The following is a 20276-nucleotide window of genomic DNA, read 5'->3' as shown; positions in this document are numbered from 1 at the left end:
AGAAGAACACATTGAAAATGCAGTGCACAATATGAGAATGGGAAAATAATCACAGATGCTGAAGAAATTATAAAAGTTAAAGAAACTATCTATGAAGTATCATAGAAGTGAATATAAAAATCTGTATTAATAAAATCATATAGTTTTTTAAAAATATAAATTTCCAAAATTAACTCTAGAAAGGAAAAAAATAGGCAATATATTTTATAAAAATTTAAAAAATAATCAATATATAACCCCTGTCACTATTCCACCAAAAGCTTCAAGTCCAGATGAAAATTTCTACCAGATATTTAAGGAGCATTGCTACAATGCTGTTTCATCTCCTTCAGAGAATTTGAAAGGAATAGAAGCTTTTAAGCAACATAATGTTGATTTTCCAACCACAAAAGTTAGTACCTCCCATACACACAAAAATTACTAGCTCTCTGATGACCATGACTACCATTATTCGAGATAAAATATGAGCAAACCCAGCAATATATTAAGAGAATAATTCATCATGAAAAAACATCCTTCTCTGGTATATTTGTTATAATTAATGACCCTGCATTCCTACACTGATAGATCATTATCACCCAGAGTCTATAGTTTACATTAGGGTTCACTCGCGATGTTGTACAAATTATGGATTTTGACAAATGTGTAATGATATGTGCTACCATGGTATCATAGTTTCACTGCCCTAAAAATCCTCTGTGCTCTGCCTGTCATCCCGCCTTCCCCCCAAACCCTGGCAACATCTGATCTTTTTACTGTCTCCATAGTTTTGCCTTTTCCACAGTGTCATATAGCTGGAATCATATAGTATGTGTAGCCTTTTCAGATTGGCTTCTTTCACTTAGTAACATTCATTTAGGTTCCTCCATGTCTTTTCATGGCTTGTTAGCTCATTTCTTTTTGACATTGAATGATATTCCATTGTCTAGTTGTACCACAGTGTATTTATTCATTCAACCTACTGAAAGGCAACTTGGTTGCTTCCAAGTTTTGCAATTATGAATGAAGTGGCTATAAACATCTGTGTATAGGTTTTTGTGTGGACATAAGTTTTTATCTCATTTGGGTAAATACCAAGGAGTGTGATTACTGGATCATATGGTAAGAGTATGTTTGGTTTCATAAGAAACTGCCAGACTGTCTTCCAAAGTGGCTGTAGAATTTTGCATTCCCACCAGAAATGAATGAGGAATTTTTATTGCTCGATAGCGTCGCCAGTATTTGAGTGTATCAGTGTTTTGGATTTTCATCATTCGAATAGGTTTATAGTAGTATTGTTTTAATTTGCATTTCCCTAATGACATATGATGTGGAGCATCTTTTCATATGCTATTTGCCACTAAATTGTTTTTAAGAGCTAAATGTCGCAAACAACCTAAATAGACCAAAATAGAGCACTAGGTAGAAACATTATGGTACATCCGTATGGTAGAATAACTTGCAACAATTTAGTAAATGGAAATCATTATAATACACTGACATGGATGTTTCCCTATGATTAAATTTTGCGTGAAAAGTCAATGAACATATTAGTGGGCATAGTATGTAATGTTTAAATAAAAAGAAAAGAAACACAAGTATATTCTTTTTCTATAATAACAATATTTCTAGAAGGTTTCACAAGAAAGTGTTGTCAATATTTGTCTTTGAATGGGGGAAAGGATGGCTAGGGAAAAAGAGTGAGAGGTGTCATACTTGTACAGTCTCCCCTGATGACTGACTGTCTTTCCAAGTGATAGATTGTTGTTGGCCCATAACCTTTCACTCTAGATTCCAATAGAAAAAGTAACATACATTTTCAAGTAAGGTCCCAGGGTTGAATTAAGAGTTAAGGATGAAGTAGTCTTTAGCAGAAGAATGTAACAAAACTAACTGGCACACAAGGGGATTTAACACTGACAGTGGCTTCATAAACACCATCCTCTGTTCTGATCCTCTCATGTAATGAAAATCCATTGTGGGCTTGTGTGAATGGCAAAGTGTTATTCTTTTCTATGTTTAGGTTTTTGTTTTTGTTTTTGTTTTTGTTTCTTTTCCCTTACCCCGCTGTTGTATCAGTAAATAAAAAGTGAAATGGTGAGTTTAATCTATGGTAAAAATCAATCTGGATAATTAGAACCAAACTTATCCTACAATGGAATAGTGATTTTGTTAGAATTATGTGGTGGATTGTATATGAAGAATTTCTAAATAGAGCACCTTTTTTTCCCTTCCTGTAACTGACCCTATGGTATACTTTTATTTATTTCTGATGAAATAACATGGTGAGCTCTCCATTGTCTATGTGCTCTAAATCTAATAGATTTTTTTGTGCATATAGCTTCTTATAAGCCTTGTACGTTACTCTTTTTATTCCTCCCACTGACAGTTTTAAACACTTTGCTGTATACTTACTCTTTTCCTCCTTTAATCCTGTATCTAAAATAGGAAATACCCTCCATTTTGCCAAGAAGGTGTCCTCTTTAGCTATTGATCCTGTGACCTCCTATATCCCGTGGGACCTTAGTCACTTTTCTTGCTCATGTCTTCAATTTCTTTCTCTACACTAATTTTTCTTTCTCTTTATAAATATACCTAGAACAATAACCTCAAAAACATTTGATTTTATCAGTTTTCCTGTCTTCCTCCTTCCCTTCGTTGAATCATCTTGTATAGTGTACCTCGATGTCTTTTTTCTCATTCATTCTTTTACCTTTTGCTGTCTAACATCCTCTCCCTGCCTTTGATGGAAATTGCTGTTTCAGTTGTCACCAGGAATGATTTTTCAGCCCATCCTCTTCTCAATCTTGAGTCTTCCTCTGCCATTCAGTAACTACGTGAGTTTGCATAGATTACCAAACCTCTCTAAGGTGCAGTTTTCTGATCTGTAAAATAGAGATATTAATAATGATAACCAATAGACTGTACAAAAAGTGCCTAGAATATAGTATGAACTTAATCAACAATACCTTTGACTGTTAATACTGTATAGTGACTTCTTTCTCTGCAGTACTTGACCTTTCTCTCCAATACATATCCTTTCCTTGAAACTTTTCCGTATGAAATCTCATATTGAATTGTCCTCTTTCCACTCACCATTTAGATTTCTATTTTTATTTCACCTTCCCTTGCTCCTTTTCCCTTTGCCTATCCCTTATATTTAATTTAAAAATATCTGTTGAATACATAATCCATCTCAGACATTGCACAGATTTTTCTCTTAATTTCTCTGTTTTACTCCTCTCATCTTTCTGCAAGGTGTCCATAGCAAATTCTTCTGTTCCCAAAGTTTCAACCATCACCTCCAGGTAAATGTCTCCCAAATTTCTGTCACTGATATTGAACCCCATGCTTCAAACCCATTTTTTCCATTGCTATGCTCAACATCCCACTTTCTCTCCAAAGCCAGAAATTCTTCCTCTCTCCTCTATTTCTGTTAGAAACATCTTCATTCTCCTAAACATTTAAATTTAAAGCAGAAACTACCTTTTGACACTTCCAGCATCTAATAATTTTCCAGGTCCTACTGATGCTACCTCTACAGTTTCTCTTAACAGCACCCATTCTGTTCTTTCCATTCACACATCAGAGCTTAAGGTTAAGCCTGTATTATATCTCATTCAGACCTTTGTGTGGTCTACTATTTTTATCCCTGACAGTTATTATCTTCCATCCATTCTACACGTGTTTTTAGGTTCCCCTTACTTCGTAAGCTGGGACCTGATCACAGACTTTCTCAAAATCTTTCAGTGGTTCTCCACTGTAAGATTAGGAGACACTCTTGAATTAGCAATCAACATTTCATGAACTGTAGCCCCAAACTGCTTTATTGCTGCCTCGGGAGCAAGTCCCACCCTTTCTCTGTCTGTGCATTTATATAGGAGTTGAATCTTATATGTGGGTTAGATTCAACAAATAAAGTTAAAACTGCCTATGTTCAAAATTACCATTGAAAATCATCCACAAAACTCAGTATACATGGTTCTGTATATACAGTTTTGATGAAAATTTGTACATAAAGCTGTATCATTAAGAAAATATTTAGCATAAAACAAAGAATAAATATACAAAATATAATTTTATAGTGGATTCACTCAGAAATGGAAGAGAGACCAAATTAAGGGAGAGTTGATTTACTTTCACCATCTATGCCCTGACACATTCCCACTGAGTAGCAACAGTAAAGCACCATGCTATTAAATTGTTCTCTCTGTCTTTCCTTTTATTTGCTTTTGCAGAGGGTATGTATTTGAATGTTAAGACTGTACACATAAGACAGCTGTTTGGATGAAATGCCTTTTTTCTTGTGTCCATATCTACTATTCACTGCCACTCTTCAAAACCCCTTTCCAAACAACATCTTAGCAAAGCTTTCTCTTCCTCAGCCTTTCAATCATACATATTTTCTAGCTCCTTGAAATTCCATAGCACTCTGTAAGTTTTATAAGGCTTTTATCTCATCCTTTTTTTATAGAACATTTGTCACTACTCGACTTATTCCTCCATAAGGTCAAGAATTTGTCTCTCCCATTTTCCTACAGTGTACAGTAGCTAGACAGGTACAAAATACTCAATAAATATTTGCTGAATCGAATCGAAGCCAAATATTGTTAGAGAAATAAATATGTATGTGGGATTAAAGTTAGTAGTATAAAAATTAAAAGACAGATTGTATTTCAAAAACCAATATTCAAAAAAATCATATTATTAAGTAAATCCTTTTGGATTTTTTCAAAGATTCACTTTTCTTCATACCCATATTCTTGATGTTAACTGCCAGTCATATCCCAGGACAGAAATTGTCCTCTTGTAGCGTGTTGTCTTTCATAAAGACAAAAGAAAGTCAAGCAGTTCACAAATTAATAAATCTATTTTTTAAAAATAGCCAAAACAGTTTAACAGAGAGAAAAGGAACTTTGGAAGCGATCATATAAGTTTATTTGAGGAAAGCAGCACATTTTCTAGGAATTCATGGGGCCTCTTAGTTTTCCGATAGCTGTTGACTTTGTATTGACTTTTAAGTCAGTGAAAAGTATAACTAAACTGTATATTTCAAGGTTACACAAATCAAAATAGTCCTTACAAAGTCCTGAGTGTGTGTATGAGAGAGAGAGAGAGTGTGTGTGTATGTGTGTGTGTGTGTGATTGTAGTAGCTGTCCATGATACCAACATGCTGATTTTTGCTATTTCTGTTTTTCGTTGCTGCTGTTGTTGTTTGGCCATTCTTATTCTCTTTGCTCAAAGGACAAAACTACAAGTCCCACAAGAGTGTGTCTTGCACACATAGTGAGAATCAAGTTGAAAACATCTTTATAAATAAATCAGGAAATATGTAGAACTCAACTTGTTAATAAACACCAAATATTATTTTTTTAACGTGGGATATCTCTTTAAAGAAGAATTAGTAAAGACAATTTGAACTTGGTTTACTTGGTTATTTGAACTTATTTGTGCACAATTTTTTTAAAAGTTATTTTTAAAGATTTTGTGTTTTTAGATATTGGATGTGTATAATTTCTGTAACACATTTTAGTATTATTAATCTTTATTTTGTTTTAAAGATACTAATTTGACCTGAGTTTCAACTTTCTTATATATATAAAGGAAGGAGCTTAAACAAGTGAAGTTGTAATACTTGACTTTTTACTATGTTATGTCCAGTGATTTCACTATGTAAGTATTTGTCTTGATACAAATCAAGTAAAAATCAACACTCTTTAAGCATATTTACTAAGGTCATTTGCTTTTGGGTTTTATTCAATTGATGGTCATGAAATAGAAATTTAACTAAACTTATCATACCTGGTGTACTCTCTTATCTACAGTTTTATAAAAATTAAAACCAAACAAGAAAGGGAAAAGCAATTAAGTTTCAAACATCCCCTGCAAAATCAGTGGGAGGAGAGAGCTATTGAAATTTGTACATTTTATTTAAGCTATGTATTCATATTTATTCATATCTCTGGTAACATAATCTATGTTAAAGTTATTAGTCATTTGCATAAGATTTTTCTTTACCTTTCCCAGGCAGCATTTAGAACAGGGATGGCAAAGAGGTTTAACTGCTATTCTGACTCTAAAAGATTGATAGTGATTTATGGATGGGTTTGTTGAAACAATTTTAAGGTCATTCTGGAGTCAGTGGTTAAGAAGGTCATTATGGAGTGTGTATGAGGCAAAAAATGTAAGCTGCATCTTGATTTACAAACTAAAAATGGAAATCACTATATTATTCTTGAATTCTCCCTTCATTCTATTATACTTGCAGATGATCCCATACAATTTAATACTTAAGTACAGGATGTCATATTTTAGACTACAAATATGTATTATGCATTGATCTTGTCTTGCTAACTAGATTATAAACTCCTTGGTGACAGGGAACGGGTCTTAGGACTTCCTTATACTACCTAAACTCTCTAGGAAAGTATAAGGCACAGAGTAACCTCTGTATTTGTAGAAACTATCCGACTTTGTGGCATGTGTGTATATGTTTCATCTTTATCATTTTAAAATGAGCTAGTATTTTTTTTGAAAAGTTACGTGGAAATATAATGGAAGGAAAATAAAATAACACAGAAGGATTCAATGAAAAATCCATCTGTCTCCTACTCCAGGCACCTCGTCTTGCTCGCCAGAAGCAATCACTTTTCACTATTTCCTGTGTAACCCTCCAGAAAGAATTCATGTAGAGACAAGCCTATGCATGTGCTTATATTGACATATGTATGGAAATATAGTCACAGATATTGGTAAACAGATAATTCTCTTCTAATATAAAAGAAAGCCTACAACATACTCAGGTGTAGGCCTTTTTTTATTAACATGATTTGGAGATTGTTTTATTTTAATTTATGAAGAATTATCTCATTGTTTTTCACTCAAGTGTATAATTTCAATGTATGGATGCATTGTAATTGATGTTACCAGTCTTGCAATGCTGATTTAAGTTGTTACCAGACTTTTGCTAATATATACAAAGCAGCAACACATATCCTTGCATATGCATCTTTGTGCATCGGGCAAATATACCAATGAAAAAAATGCTAAAATTAGAATTACTGTGGTAAGGGGTTGATACATTTTTAATTTACTAGATTTCATAATATTGGCCTACAGAGAGATTATCCCAATTTGTAGCCCCTTCAACACTGGGATTGTTTTTTTATACCCTTGTCAAATCTATCTTTGTGTTATACAACTTTTTAATCTTAATCTGAGAGAAAAAATGCTATCATATTGCTGTTTTTGTTTACTTTTTTAATTGAAAGATTTTTTGAACATCTTATGTTTGTAAGCCATTATTGATTCATTGTGAATCTTGTACTTATATTAGTTTATTAATCTTTATCATATTGATTTATGAGGCTTTTCTGTTTTAAAGAAATATGCCCTTTTTGTCAAATATAATGATTTTTTTTCGGTTTTATTGACTTTATGTTGACTCTGTAGATGGATTTTATTGCTCAGTGTGGACAGTATTTAAGTTTATTACTTTGTCCTTTATATTTTCTATGTTGGTAATGTTTTTGTTTTAATAGCTATTTTATTCTAGAATGTTTGTGTATTATCATTGTTATTATTTTAAAACACTCCTTTGATCTGTCTATAATTTTTTTTGGTGTAAGTATCAAGTAAAGATTCAGCATTTTTTTTTCTCCAGGTGGCTCATCACCAATCCTAACATTATTAATTTTGTAATTATTTATTCTCTACTATTTTGAATTGCCAGTTTTTGTATATTAAAACCACGTACATAAGTGACTGTACTTCTCATGTCTCTATGCTGTTTAATTATTGATGCTTATTGATATCCTGTTATGAAAAAAATTTAACCAATGTTACTTTAAAACACTTCTAAATATCTGGCATATATAGTTCCTACTCATCAGTGTTCCTCTATTTTTTTAGAAGACTCCTCATGATATTTGCAGTTTTATTTTCTTAAGTTTAGGATAAATTCATGGGATTACAATAATATTGTTACTATTTTATTGGGATGGTATTAATTAGGGGAAAAATAATACCTTTAAATTAATATATCTTCCTCTCTAAAACCAAACTATATCTTTATTCCAGGCTTCTTTTGAGTTTCTTTATAAACTTTTAAATTTTCATATAAGTTATATACAGTTTTTGTGTAGTTTAGCTCAAAATACTTTCTTTTATGGTAGATTTTTTGGTTGACCTTTTCTTCTACTATATTATCTTTGTATATATGAAATCTATTGATTTTTGTATAATTTTTGAAACTAGCTACATATTTTTTAAATTCTTAGTTTCTTATAGTTCTTATTTAGTTTTTATTGATCTATAATTATGTGATTATATTAACTGCATGTAATGATATTCTTTTCTAGTTTTATACCTCATTTCTTTCTATTGTCTAATTAAATTACATAATATTTCCAGGCAATATAAAATAATAACATTATTAGTTTTATTTATGATGTTAAAGCAAAATTTTATAATGTTCCTCCATTTATGTTCAAATTCATTAATGAAGTGTTCATTTTATGTGAATAAAATAATTCATTTTATTTTAAGAGTATTTTGATCAATAAATAATGTTGAATATTATCAAATTTATTTATATTAACTGTGGAACTGATCATTTGTGTTTTTCTCTTATTTGATATATAGTAGTATAGAGAATTATTAATATATTTCTATAAATAAAACATCTTTTCACAAATATTTTAAATATTTTAAAATTCAGTAACCTTAAGTTTGAAGAAGACATTTAAATACATAATGACTCTTGGACATATACAATCTAACATTTTCCCATTTCCCTTTTATTTGCCCCACTCATTTTATGAGATGTTGGTGTAGTCAACCGATAACCAGTATTTATCTTTAGGAACATTTTTTATTCACATTACACATTAACATTGTATAATTCAGAAAAGATGATTAATTAGAAGAAAAATACAAATATTCTGGAAAGGAAGAATAATTTGCAACAAAAAAAAACAGTTTACATAGTCAATACCCATTGTTTTCTAGGAATTTCACATTGTTACTTTTGAAACATTCTGGCTAAACAATAATCACTTCATTTTTTTCTTTCAAAGTCAATAAAGAACATATTTCTCTAAATTTTGTCTGTATATATCTTAGCTACTAAAATGTTTAGTAACATTTTACATTCTTCTATGAAAGGGCATGTACATAAGTCTGAATGTGAGGAGATGAGTTGCTAAGGTTATAAATGTGAATAGAAGGACATCTTCACCTTCAAAAATAAAGCATTTGCTTAATTTTAGGGCTCCAAAATACAGTGATAGCACTTATCTAAATTTAGGGCTCTGAAAAGGACTTATACTACTATAAATATATCTTTAAAATTTGCTTTTAAAAGTAAACTTTCAATGAGTTACAGATTTTTTTTTTTTTAAATAGGGTAAGGCAATAACTTGAAACTAAAGAAAATATCAAGGGTTTAACACTAAGAACACTATTACAATGAGGACAAGATCTACTCAAATGCTGTCATGAAAATGTCAAACTATCAGCAAATAGATTTCTTGCTAATGGCAATTTATTCTGCCTCTGACTGAAGACAATGACTACTCATTATTCCAGTGGCTTAATTGCAAAAATTAAATGCATGTTGTTGCTATTTTCTTAAGGGAGATGCATCAACAAAGCCTGGGTATGCGATGGAGATATCGATTGCGAAGATCAATCAGATGAAGATGACTGTGACAGTTTCTTGTGTGGGCCACCCAAGTACCCTTGTGCTAATGACACTTCAGTCTGCCTGCAGCCAGAGAAACTCTGCAATGGGAGAAGGGATTGTCCTGATGGGTCTGACGAAGGCGACCTCTGTGGTATTGCACGTTTCACTTCATTGCTTCTTTCTGGAGACTAGAACCTTTTAGTCCAATAGCTGATAGTTATTATAGTAGCATTTGTTCCTTCCAGTCATTTCTTTAAATGTAACTTTTAGGGTTGAATCCTGTTTACATTTTACAGGCACTGTATATTTATTTAAAAAATTAAATATGATCAGAAATCTCTAAAAATGAAGCAGAAGAGGCTACCTGATCCAACTAACTTAACAATTGTACAGCTGCGTTCATCATTTAGATCTCTGAATAGTCAATGATGTTCCCACAATTGAATTGATTATATTCTGTCAGTGAGTTGCTCAAAACAGAAGACTCCTGTTATTATTAAACTATGGGATGAAATTTACTACCACCCAATGTATTTTGTCAGGACTTCGGATCATTACAACAGAAACCTTTTTTAAAAAGAGGAAAGGAAGAAACTGGGTAATGAAATCAATAGAATATTACTTGATTTTATATAATTTTCTCAGAAGTTTTTAGTTTTCATACAGTAGCTTTCTTTAGTATGCTTTATCTAGTTAAAATGATGATTTCAATGTGATAGCTTTTGAGCTTTGAAATCACTTTTCACTAGCCATCTCCTTATGCCACCAGCACATATAAAGCAATTACATTTCCTTCTCTCTGGGGAGATCAGAGATTTGGCAAGGAGATTTTAAGAATATGTTTTCTAGATAATACTGAAGGTGACATCAATAGAGTAATGACGAAGATTTACAGCACGATAAGAACAATAATGAGATGACTTGAGGCTGTGAGAAAATGACTTTAGGAAATGATGAACCTGCCTGATTGGAAATAGGAAAGACAACTACGTTTAAGCCTAAAGTTATCATATATTGATCTGAATTGAGCATTAATAGCATACTGAGTGATATAAAAAAGACTGTTATTCTTTTTTAAATTTATGTAATAAAACATCCTTTCTTCCAAATAGTCTGTGATTCTATAAAATAACCTTGAAACAGTAAATGCAACAGTCTTCATTCAGTGATGCTATCATTTAAACAAACAGAAACCCTAAAATTAAATTTTAAAAATTACAAATAAAGGATGACAGGCTTAGTTTATCTGTATTCACTTCTTTTTCTCCCAGCTTGTTCTCCCTGGTGGAGTAGTTCGGTGGATGGAAAGATCTCTTACATTACCATGTATGAGAATTGCTCATGAAGTTTGTAAGAGCAATTCTAAAAGAAGGAAACTATCAACAGTCTTAAAATTGAAAGTGTATAATTATAGAAAAAAATGAGATTTTGACAAGTTTGAATTCTATTCTTCAATTACTTCAATTAAGTCACCTAGGCAGGTGGCTTAATTTCTGGAATTGTCAGTTTCCTTATAACAAAAACGGAGATGATGATATCTATTAGGAAATCATGGTAATAATACCTAATGCACTACAGGTCTTGAAATAAATTAGTGCTTTTCCATCTTTTCTTCACCCTTTGGGTTAAATGAAGTAAATAAAAGGCAAAGAAGAGAAAATACAGTCATTAAGAAAAATGAAGAGAATCATAAGAAAATGCAGCCTTATTTTCCTATTCTCTGCTCCCTGAATTGGGAAAATAAAAGAGAAAAGGGGATTTCTTCTGAATTCATTTCTCTGTCTACTTCAAGATTGAAAATCAGTTCTTGCTTATCAAGCTACTGTACTCATTGGCTAAGAAGCCTTGCTCAAAGATTTTAAATGATTACAGGGAGTGGAAAAGGTCACAGTAAAGCTAGGTGTGGAAGTACCAGAGGAGATAAAAAGACATTTTTGTACTGATTGCAGCACTGTGGCATATTGAGCTCACATACTCTGTCCTTTATGAGGTGAAGTTCAGGGAGAATTAGAACAATGAAGAAAACAATCACTGGTCAAGGGATTGACTGAATTGCAGAAGGCTCTTCTTTTCTCTGAAAAGGTGCTTTTATGTGCACCTTTGTAGTGTCAGTTTGTATTTGGTCGGCAATATTGGTTCCTGTAGGGAAATGACACTTCGGTCTCTTGTTTTCAAATCCTTTTCCAACCAATACTAGGTTAGGCCCTGTCCAGCCAGGCAGGGGTGTTGGTTTGAGTACTGCAGCAATGGGCATAATGAATCATTTACCCAGTGGACCTGAAAGATATACCAAGTGAATTAACTTTAAATAATTGGCATGAATTGGCTTGTAGCTAAAGAGTGGATTTTAGAGAAAGATACCCAAAGTTGAAAGGGTTTTTTAAACCATTTACTATAGATGGTGAAAATGTAGGGTTTGCCCTCTTCATGTCAACTCCTTCCAAATAGTTGTATCTAAAATAGCTGTTTTTTATCCCCCTACTCTACCCTACCCCCGTTGAAACAAAAACAGGGATTGATTCATATCCTGTTCCTCAATACATGTAAAATTTATGGAAATGACTTGTAATCTGTAGACTTAATATTTGGGCGGTGTCTTGAGATGTAAACGTCCATCGTTTGGGTAGTGAGGTTGTTTGTTTTCTCCAAATAAATCTGGTCTATAAAATTAAAAAAAAAGAGAGAGCTCAAGAAGATAAGTTGAATCCTAGTGGAGAGATTATTTTTTCAGGGGGAATTTTAAGTGATTTCAAGAGGAAAGAGATATGCACTTAAGAAACAAATAAGAAGAGATTTCAATCATTCAAGAAGGGAGTTAACTGTTGATTTTTGTTATAACTGTATGTCAAAAGATAAAACTGGATACTAGTTAAAGTGATATTTACTCAGTAATAACTATTGCAATAGGGAAGAGTATCCAACATGAATTGAAATCAGCTTCACCAAAACAAAAGATGAGAAACTTTTTAAAGGCTGGAATGTGCTATGGGAAAGGCACTAAGGGGTGTTAATGGGGCATTGGCCCATGTGACTAGGCCATCTGGGTTTGTTAACTGGTGCTCATCCCAGAAAAGAGACAAACTTCTCATATCTTTATGACTGGAGGCCGTGGTACAAGTCAGAGCAAGGTACCCACAGGGTTGGGAGTAAGGGTGAGAGAGTTATCTCCTTAAATGTTTGCATTTCAAAAAGATGGCTTTCAGATCCTGGGGTTGGGAGGAACAGTTCTGGGTGGTAGATGATTGACATCTCAAAGGTACAGAGAAAGGATTTATATTGCAAATTGTCTAAAGTAACTGCTCTGAGATGGGGTTCAGGGCCCTATCTGCCTATCATCAGGTTTTGGGGAAAACCATAGTAAATTTCTGCAGCATCATGGAGTCATGGAGCTTTCTCAGGCAGGCACTTTAAGGAGGGCTGAGGTCATTTTAGGGATGCTGCCATGAGCTGTTAAAAACTGGGCTAGTGTTTGTCCAAGTCTCTTATTGGCTTGGGAAGAGGGGGTTGGGGAGAGGATTAGACAATGAAATTGTTTGTGCTGAGAGTCTGCAGTTTTTATCAGCCAAGACTGAGGGTTCAGAGGTGCTTGACTAGAGTTTGGTCAATGAGAGAGTCTTTGTCAGGTAGCAAAAAATTTAAAAAGAAGCTGCAGGATTTAATGATAGGTTTAGGGTTAAGGGAAAATTGACAAGGGGCTAGCCATACAAATATTGCCATTAAATTTATATATTAAGTTGTAGAGTTTCAACGTGAATTTTGTTTATCCTAAAACCTAGGATTTAATTCCACAGGTAGTGTCAGAAAGAGACATTTGAATGCTGAGAGAAGAGTCGTACTTGAAATAAGCTAAAAGCATTGTAACAATTTTTTTCACCCGCTGTGTATGATGACATTTCTTTACAGTAATTCTCTTGAAAAAGAATGTCAATGGAACAAAATGGGGCAAAGACTTTGAAACGACTGCTGTTTTGAAATGATTATGATTACACGTGAACAAACATATTTGAAGGAACCAAGAAATGAATCTATTTTTTTTTCTTCTAAAATAATGTCAAACTTGAATTCTTAGAGAAAACAGTTAATGTAATCATTTTTCTTTTCTTATTACTGTAACTTCTTTTATGGTGACAAATGTGAAGAAAAGTTGACCCATACAGAAGTTTAAAATGTGTAGAGAATATTTTTGAAAGCCTTACATTCCAGTCCAATTTTTTGAGCTGGATGAATTTCCATAGAGAACAGGAAATATTAGAGGTATAGAAGTAATTATTATTGCAATTCGCCAGTCATTGAACAACATTCCTTTTCAGTATGTCTCAAAACACACCTAACTGAACAGTCTTTGAAAACTACTCAAACATATTTTTAAAGCAAAGAAAGACAACGCTTCCTTTGGCCTTATTACTATGTACCTAATAGTATATAATAATAGGTAATATCATGGTTGTGAAAACAATTATTTGCTATTTTTGTCAAGGGTGTAAATATGACATCTTGAAATTTCCCAGTTGGACAAATACTAGCTCAATTTAGGGGCAGTTGTGTGCTTTTGGATGATTTTGTTAAATTTTGTTATTCAACAAATATTTTTAACTGCTTACTCTGTGCTAGGCACTATGCTAGCTGTGGGATATACATGGTAAACAGAATGAATATTTTGCATACCCTCATGGATCCTACAATCTTGTGATGAAATAGAATGATAAATAAATATATCTAATGTGTAATTATAAACTATAAGTGCCCTGAAAGAAAAGTTCTCTTTCTTTATACAACAGTCTACTTGCTGATTATTTCAGCCAAAATGCCAGGTCAAGTATTTTTGTGTATTATTTATTATGTTTCCATGGCCTCATTGAATTAATAATAATAACCAATATATGAAGTACGATGTATAATTTACCTAATTTAAAAATAAATATCTAAGAAAATAAAAGTAAATAAATAGATATCTGTAGCGAGTAAAGGACAAACTAATCCATTCTGGATTATTATTATAAATCACACTATAGATGTAGAAAAAGATATATAGATATAATGCATACATGTGTATGTGTATGCCTGTTTATTTATAAACACTGAGATAAGTCAGATTTTCAGATCACCAGTGTATGTGAGTCCCTTTTGGAAGCCCTCAAAAACTGATTTTGCATAACTGCTAAAAGGCTCAGCGTAATCTTTCCAGTAATAACGGAAACATTGAACTCACTTTACTTCTATGGAGTAAAACGAAGTGTACTCCAAAGATTTATAGAAATGAAAATCTTCCATTCCCAATTTCTGTCATATAGAACTCTATTTGGTCATTAGATGAATTCTTTCATCATTCCTACCCCAACTTCTGGGACAAAAATCTAAAGAGTGCTTTCTCCATTCATTTATAATATCCTCGCTCTAATTCCAGCCTTAGAGAATTGAGTTCAATGATTAGTATTTAATTGAGCAAAACAATTGATGATGCCCTATAATCTGTTCCTCTCCTTTTCTAGATGAATGTTCACTGAACAATGGAGGCTGTAGCAACCACTGTTCTGTTGTTCCTGGAAGAGGGATTGTCTGTTCTTGCCCTGAAGGACTTCAACTCAGCGGAGACAATAAAACATGTGAAATTGTAGATTATTGCAGCAATCATCTGAAGTGCAGTCAAGTGTGTGAACAGCACAAGCACACAGTCAAGTGCTCATGTTATGAAGGGTGGAAGCTGGATGTGGATGGTGAAAGTTGCACAAGTGTCAGTAAGTAGATGTGTGTTTTGCTATATTGAAGAATAGCAAGTGATATGTGTGTGTGTATGCATGTTGTGTATCTTGCTATATTTAAGAATAGATATTGAGAAAAAACAAAAACACCTCAGAAAATCAATAATGGGTACAACTAATTTTAGAAAAGGCATTTAAGTATATAATGTGTCATAGTAGACCTACTTCAAAATCTTTTGGACAGAAAATATTACAATAATCCTTTACCATTACAGTCCATCTGATTATCTTTTCCTTAGATAACTGCTTTTGTCATCTTGCTCCCTAGGTGCTTATTTTTGTATGCTCCAAAGCATTTACTTTTATTTCTCTTTGAATGCTTTTTAGAACCCTCCAAAGACTGGCCCTGTCCCACACTTCCAACTGTATTTCTACTACTCTTGAAAACAACTCCTTGCTCTGGCTGTGTTCATCTTCTGATTGCCCATTTAAGACATTCTGCTGATTCTCTAGATCATATTCCACAGTAGGAAAAGCAAACAAAGGCTATGGAATCTGAAATTTGAACTCTAATCCTATAAATGGCATTCATTATGTATGTGGCTGCAGGCAGGTTACCTAAAACTCCTTGGGCCTTAGTTTTCTCATCTTTCAAATATCAATTCCCGTTACAACAACGTGCTGTAAGAATAACATGAAGCACTTTTTGCTGTGCCCTATTATACCCATTAGGTGCTTAATGAATGGTGGCTTCCCACTGTCTTCTCCAGATTCTTAATTTGAGTCACAGGACACTTACAGGTCCATGGATAGAATTGAAGGGGTCCATGAAGTTTGTTAGGGAAAATTTTACACCTTTATTTTCTTTCATCTCTCACTGAAGGTTAACATTTCTTTCAATTGTGAATGTATACCACAGACTAGTTCTTAGCAGCAACTATGACTGTGTTTCCAATAGAAGTGACAGGCGTATTCATATGATGTTAAACTTGTTGCTAATATCGCAAAATATCACTTATGTTCAGGCTTTGAAAACCACTGCTACTTCAGTAATGGGAGTCATTAGACCCACGGCTCAATCTTGTCACTGAATGCATTAATTTTAAAAAGTACATATATTACTCCATCAAAAATTGTTTTTTTTGAATTTTGATAATTGTATTTGAATATATTTGATACTTTTTTCTATGTAAACTTTTTTTTTTTTTTTTTTACTTTTTTCTTACTGTTTTTGTAGTCTTTAAAAATGTCTGATTAGGAGTACCCAGGCTTCATCAGGCTCCTAAGAACCCATACATCATAAACTTTTTTCATTTTGTTTCTTCTGCTTATATTGTACTTTCCCTCTTTGTCTCTAAAAATCCTGGATATTTTTTAACACCTACTAGGTCAAATCTTTCTTCTTTAATAGAGTCTTCTTCCAAATATTCTTGCTCTCCACTTATTTCTCCTTTCTATATCTAGAATTTGTTCAAGAAAATATGTGGTCACATTTTTAACTTGCTTTTTTTATTTCTATCTTCTTCCTTTGCTCTTTACTTCTCCAATAAAGTGATAAGCATCTTGAAGTCAGAAATCAAGTTATAGATTTTTCTCTTGTGTTTTACATATATCCAATAAAATAATATGCAATTAAAAACATGATTTTTTTCAGGGAATGTTAAATTATTTTCTTATTTTATTTCAAATGTTGTCTTGTAGTTGTTTTCTCCTAGCTGTTTAAATTTGAGTCCTAGAGGCATAAGTTTCCCAAACATTTATCTAACTATTTCTCATTCAAAATTCTTGCACGACATAATTGGCATGAGAAGCTGAAAAAAAATAGCAGTTTGTTGTAATAAAAATAGCCATTTCATATACATGTTTGGAGTAGGGAAATGATAGATCAAACTTTGACCTCAGATATATTTATAATCAAGTTTTACATGAGAATTGGCTCTATGTCTGGTTTTCGGATACAGATGACAAAATGATTGACTTATTATAGTGGCTTTGTACTCTGTGAAATGAATCACAACTCAAGCTGAATATTAGAACAATTAGAATATTAGAACAGTTCAACATTTGAATATAATTTACCAGGTGCAAAGATAATTCTTCTAATGGAATTGACCGCTTCTACCCTCAGCTTAGAAAGAAACTCCAATAGTACCATATCATTTCTCACTGTTAAGATTGCTTTATTTCACACCTGGCTTTGTTTATAATTTAACAGAGAAGCAAAAGTATATTTTACCTTTTAAAGTTAGTACAGAGCTTTTCTTACATGGAAACTTTAACCTGCTGGTAATTTATCCCTTCCTCAACATACAGTATATTAAATACCATTATCAGCATTTATATTGTTACAGATAATAGAGGTTTTTTAGGTATTAAAACTTATTTTTGATTTAAACCAATTTTCATACATAAAAAAAAATTTATTCTGTGTTTTATTCATATCATTTCCTTTTGAAAAACCTACAGCAGATTCGTAGTTCAATAAAAATGAATTGACTATTGATTATTGGACTTTAAAAGTAAAATTTCTTTTGTCTTGCTCTTCTTTTGTTCTCTTTTCCCATCATTCTTAAGCTGAGTGCTTCTTTTTAAAATGTGTTCTCTCTATTGAATGCAATATCTGTGCTTATTCTTCTTGACATTTTAAAAATAAAAAATAATAGTACTCTTTATGCCTCAAATTAGAAGCATGACTCGCCCATTTTTTTCCTCCTGAATTTTCCTCTGTAGTTGTCTCATATTCTCTTATTTCTTTCTAATCATCCCTTCCTAAATTCTTTACACTCTGCCAATGGCTGAATTGCTGAACTTACTCTGTTTTCTCTAAGTTCACTTTTAACATCTTATTAGTTAACTATAATTATTTTCAAAATACTATTTTTATAATTTTTTTTTTTATTTAATAAAAATAAATCTCACTTCTCTTGGGTACCTGGATACTTTATTTTATCAGTGCCTTACATGTTCCCTCTTTAATACATAATTTATTAATCACCTTTCTCTGAAGTATTTTCTTTTTACTTATGAAAACCCAGACTATTGCTACTGACTGCATTTCTTTTCTATCTCTGGTTTCTTTGCTGTTTGGTAGGTAGCCTACTTACAAATTTGCAGCATATTTCTAGTAACGTTGGAAAGACCGTTGTAGCATCTCCCTTTTATTTTCTTTTAGCCTGAATTAGGTTAGATTTACCCACCAATATATTTCTTTGTTCTTTTTTTTTTTTTTTTTTTTTTATTTATTTATGGCTGTGTTGGGTCTTCGTTTCTGTGCGAGGGCTTTCTCTAGTTGTGGCAAGCGGGGGCCACTCTTCATCGCGGTGCGCGGGCCTCTCACTATCGCGGCCTCTCTTGTTGCGGAGCACAGGCTCCAGACGCGCAGGCTCAGTAATTATGGCTCACGGGCCTAGTTGCTCCGCGGCATGTGGGATCTTCCCAGACCAGGGCTCGAACCCGTGTCCCCTGCATTGGCAGGCAGACTCTCAACCACTGCGCCACCAGGGAAGCCCAATTTCTTTGTTCTTAATCGCTCGTTTCTTAAAAGATTTTTTTATAACTGTATTTATTTTAAAACATATCTTTTTAAAGAAAGAGATCATGGATGTAAATACAAAACTGCATAAACATAATGATCACTTAGCAGTACACTGTGTCCATCACCCAAACTTTTTTTTATTTTTTGGAGCCCCATTTACTTTACATTTTTTTATTGAGTTATAGTTGATTTGGAGCTCCATTTACTCCATTTTTTATTTATTTAAACAAGTTTTTTTTATTGCACCCAAACTTTAATTCTAAAAAAAAAGCATCTGTGCCACAGCACAGTTCAGGCATGTTGTAATGATGATGGCAGTCTTCTTTCCGGCCTATTTTTTAATCATCCTCTTGTTTCTACAGTTTGTGAGAAGTAAAATATCAAAATGTTGAAGGAATATAATATTTTTATTGAAAAGGGAGAGGGTAATCCAGATCTGGAAGGTGAGAATTGATGAAAAGAACTCAGACATATAGTAAAGAATAAAGTGATGTTAAGCAGATGGGCTACCTTGGGGAATAATGGAGGATAAAGGTGAAGAGCTCAGGGCAGTGAAGCTGTGGTGGTTTATAATCTGGCCATCCATTCCTTTATTTATCTTAATAAAGTGAGAGTTTTACATATCAGTCTCCATCCATGATTTTAAAGTAACTCTTCATTATTTATGAAAAGAACCTCATATCCTCAGCCCGACATTAAGGGCTTTTTTCAGTTTTGTTCATTTAATCTCTCCAATCTGATGTTTCATTGTCTTCCACTGTGGGTTTCCACTCCACGCACATTATTTCTGGTTTCATCATTAGTAATGATAATAAATGCATCATGGCCAAGAATGTAAAGTACTTTCACGTGCATGACTTCATTTTACCAACTCCTTCATGTACACTGCTCATTGTCATCTATGACTTTTCAGTATGACAGTATCTTCTACATTCTCTCTGGAAATCTGAATCCTATACTCTATTCAAAACTCCCACCTCTATGAATCATTTCTGTTTTTTCTTTCTTTTTTTTTCTTTCTATTTTCATTTTTATTTATTTTTTATTGAAATGTAGTTGATTTACAATGTTGTGTTAGTTTCAGGTGCACAACCAAGTGATTCGGTTTTATATATGTATATATATGCCTTTCAGATTTGTTTCCCTTATAGGTTATTACAAAATATTAAGTATAGTTCACTGTGGTTATCTGTTTTATACATAGTAGGTCCTTGTTGGTTATCTGTTTTCTATATGGTAGTGTGTATATGTTAATCCCAAACTCCATATAAATAATTTCTTAAATTTAATTATAATATTACTGATAGCTACCATTTATCAAGCATCTAAAATGTCATAGGTAATTTATTTATAACTCACAAGAAGCCAATTAGATAT

At 32.7% G+C, this 20276-nt stretch overlaps 1 protein-coding gene across 1 annotated transcript in view; it reads left to right on the top strand.

Annotated features, from left to right (window-relative positions):
* The window catches only part of LRP1B (LDL receptor related protein 1B), a gene marked incomplete at its 5' end in the record, with an annotated part of 1521642 nt that overhangs the window by 839893 nt on the left and 661473 nt on the right, over positions 1 to 20276 (top strand). Inside the window, 2 exons of the mRNA XM_061199746.1 lie at positions 9616 to 9816; positions 15155 to 15400. Of these exons, the coding sequence (XP_061055729.1) occupies positions 9616 to 9816; positions 15155 to 15400 (447 nt within the window). The remainder of the gene's footprint in view (positions 1 to 9615; positions 9817 to 15154; positions 15401 to 20276) is intronic.

Source organism: Eubalaena glacialis, chromosome 1 (assembly GCF_028564815.1).
Source record: "Eubalaena glacialis isolate mEubGla1 chromosome 1, mEubGla1.1.hap2.+ XY, whole genome shotgun sequence".
Taxonomy (NCBI): domain Eukaryota; kingdom Metazoa; phylum Chordata; class Mammalia; order Artiodactyla; family Balaenidae; genus Eubalaena; species Eubalaena glacialis.
The sequence above is the reverse complement of the archived record's forward strand: the minus strand, read 5'-3'. Positions and strand labels throughout refer to the sequence as shown.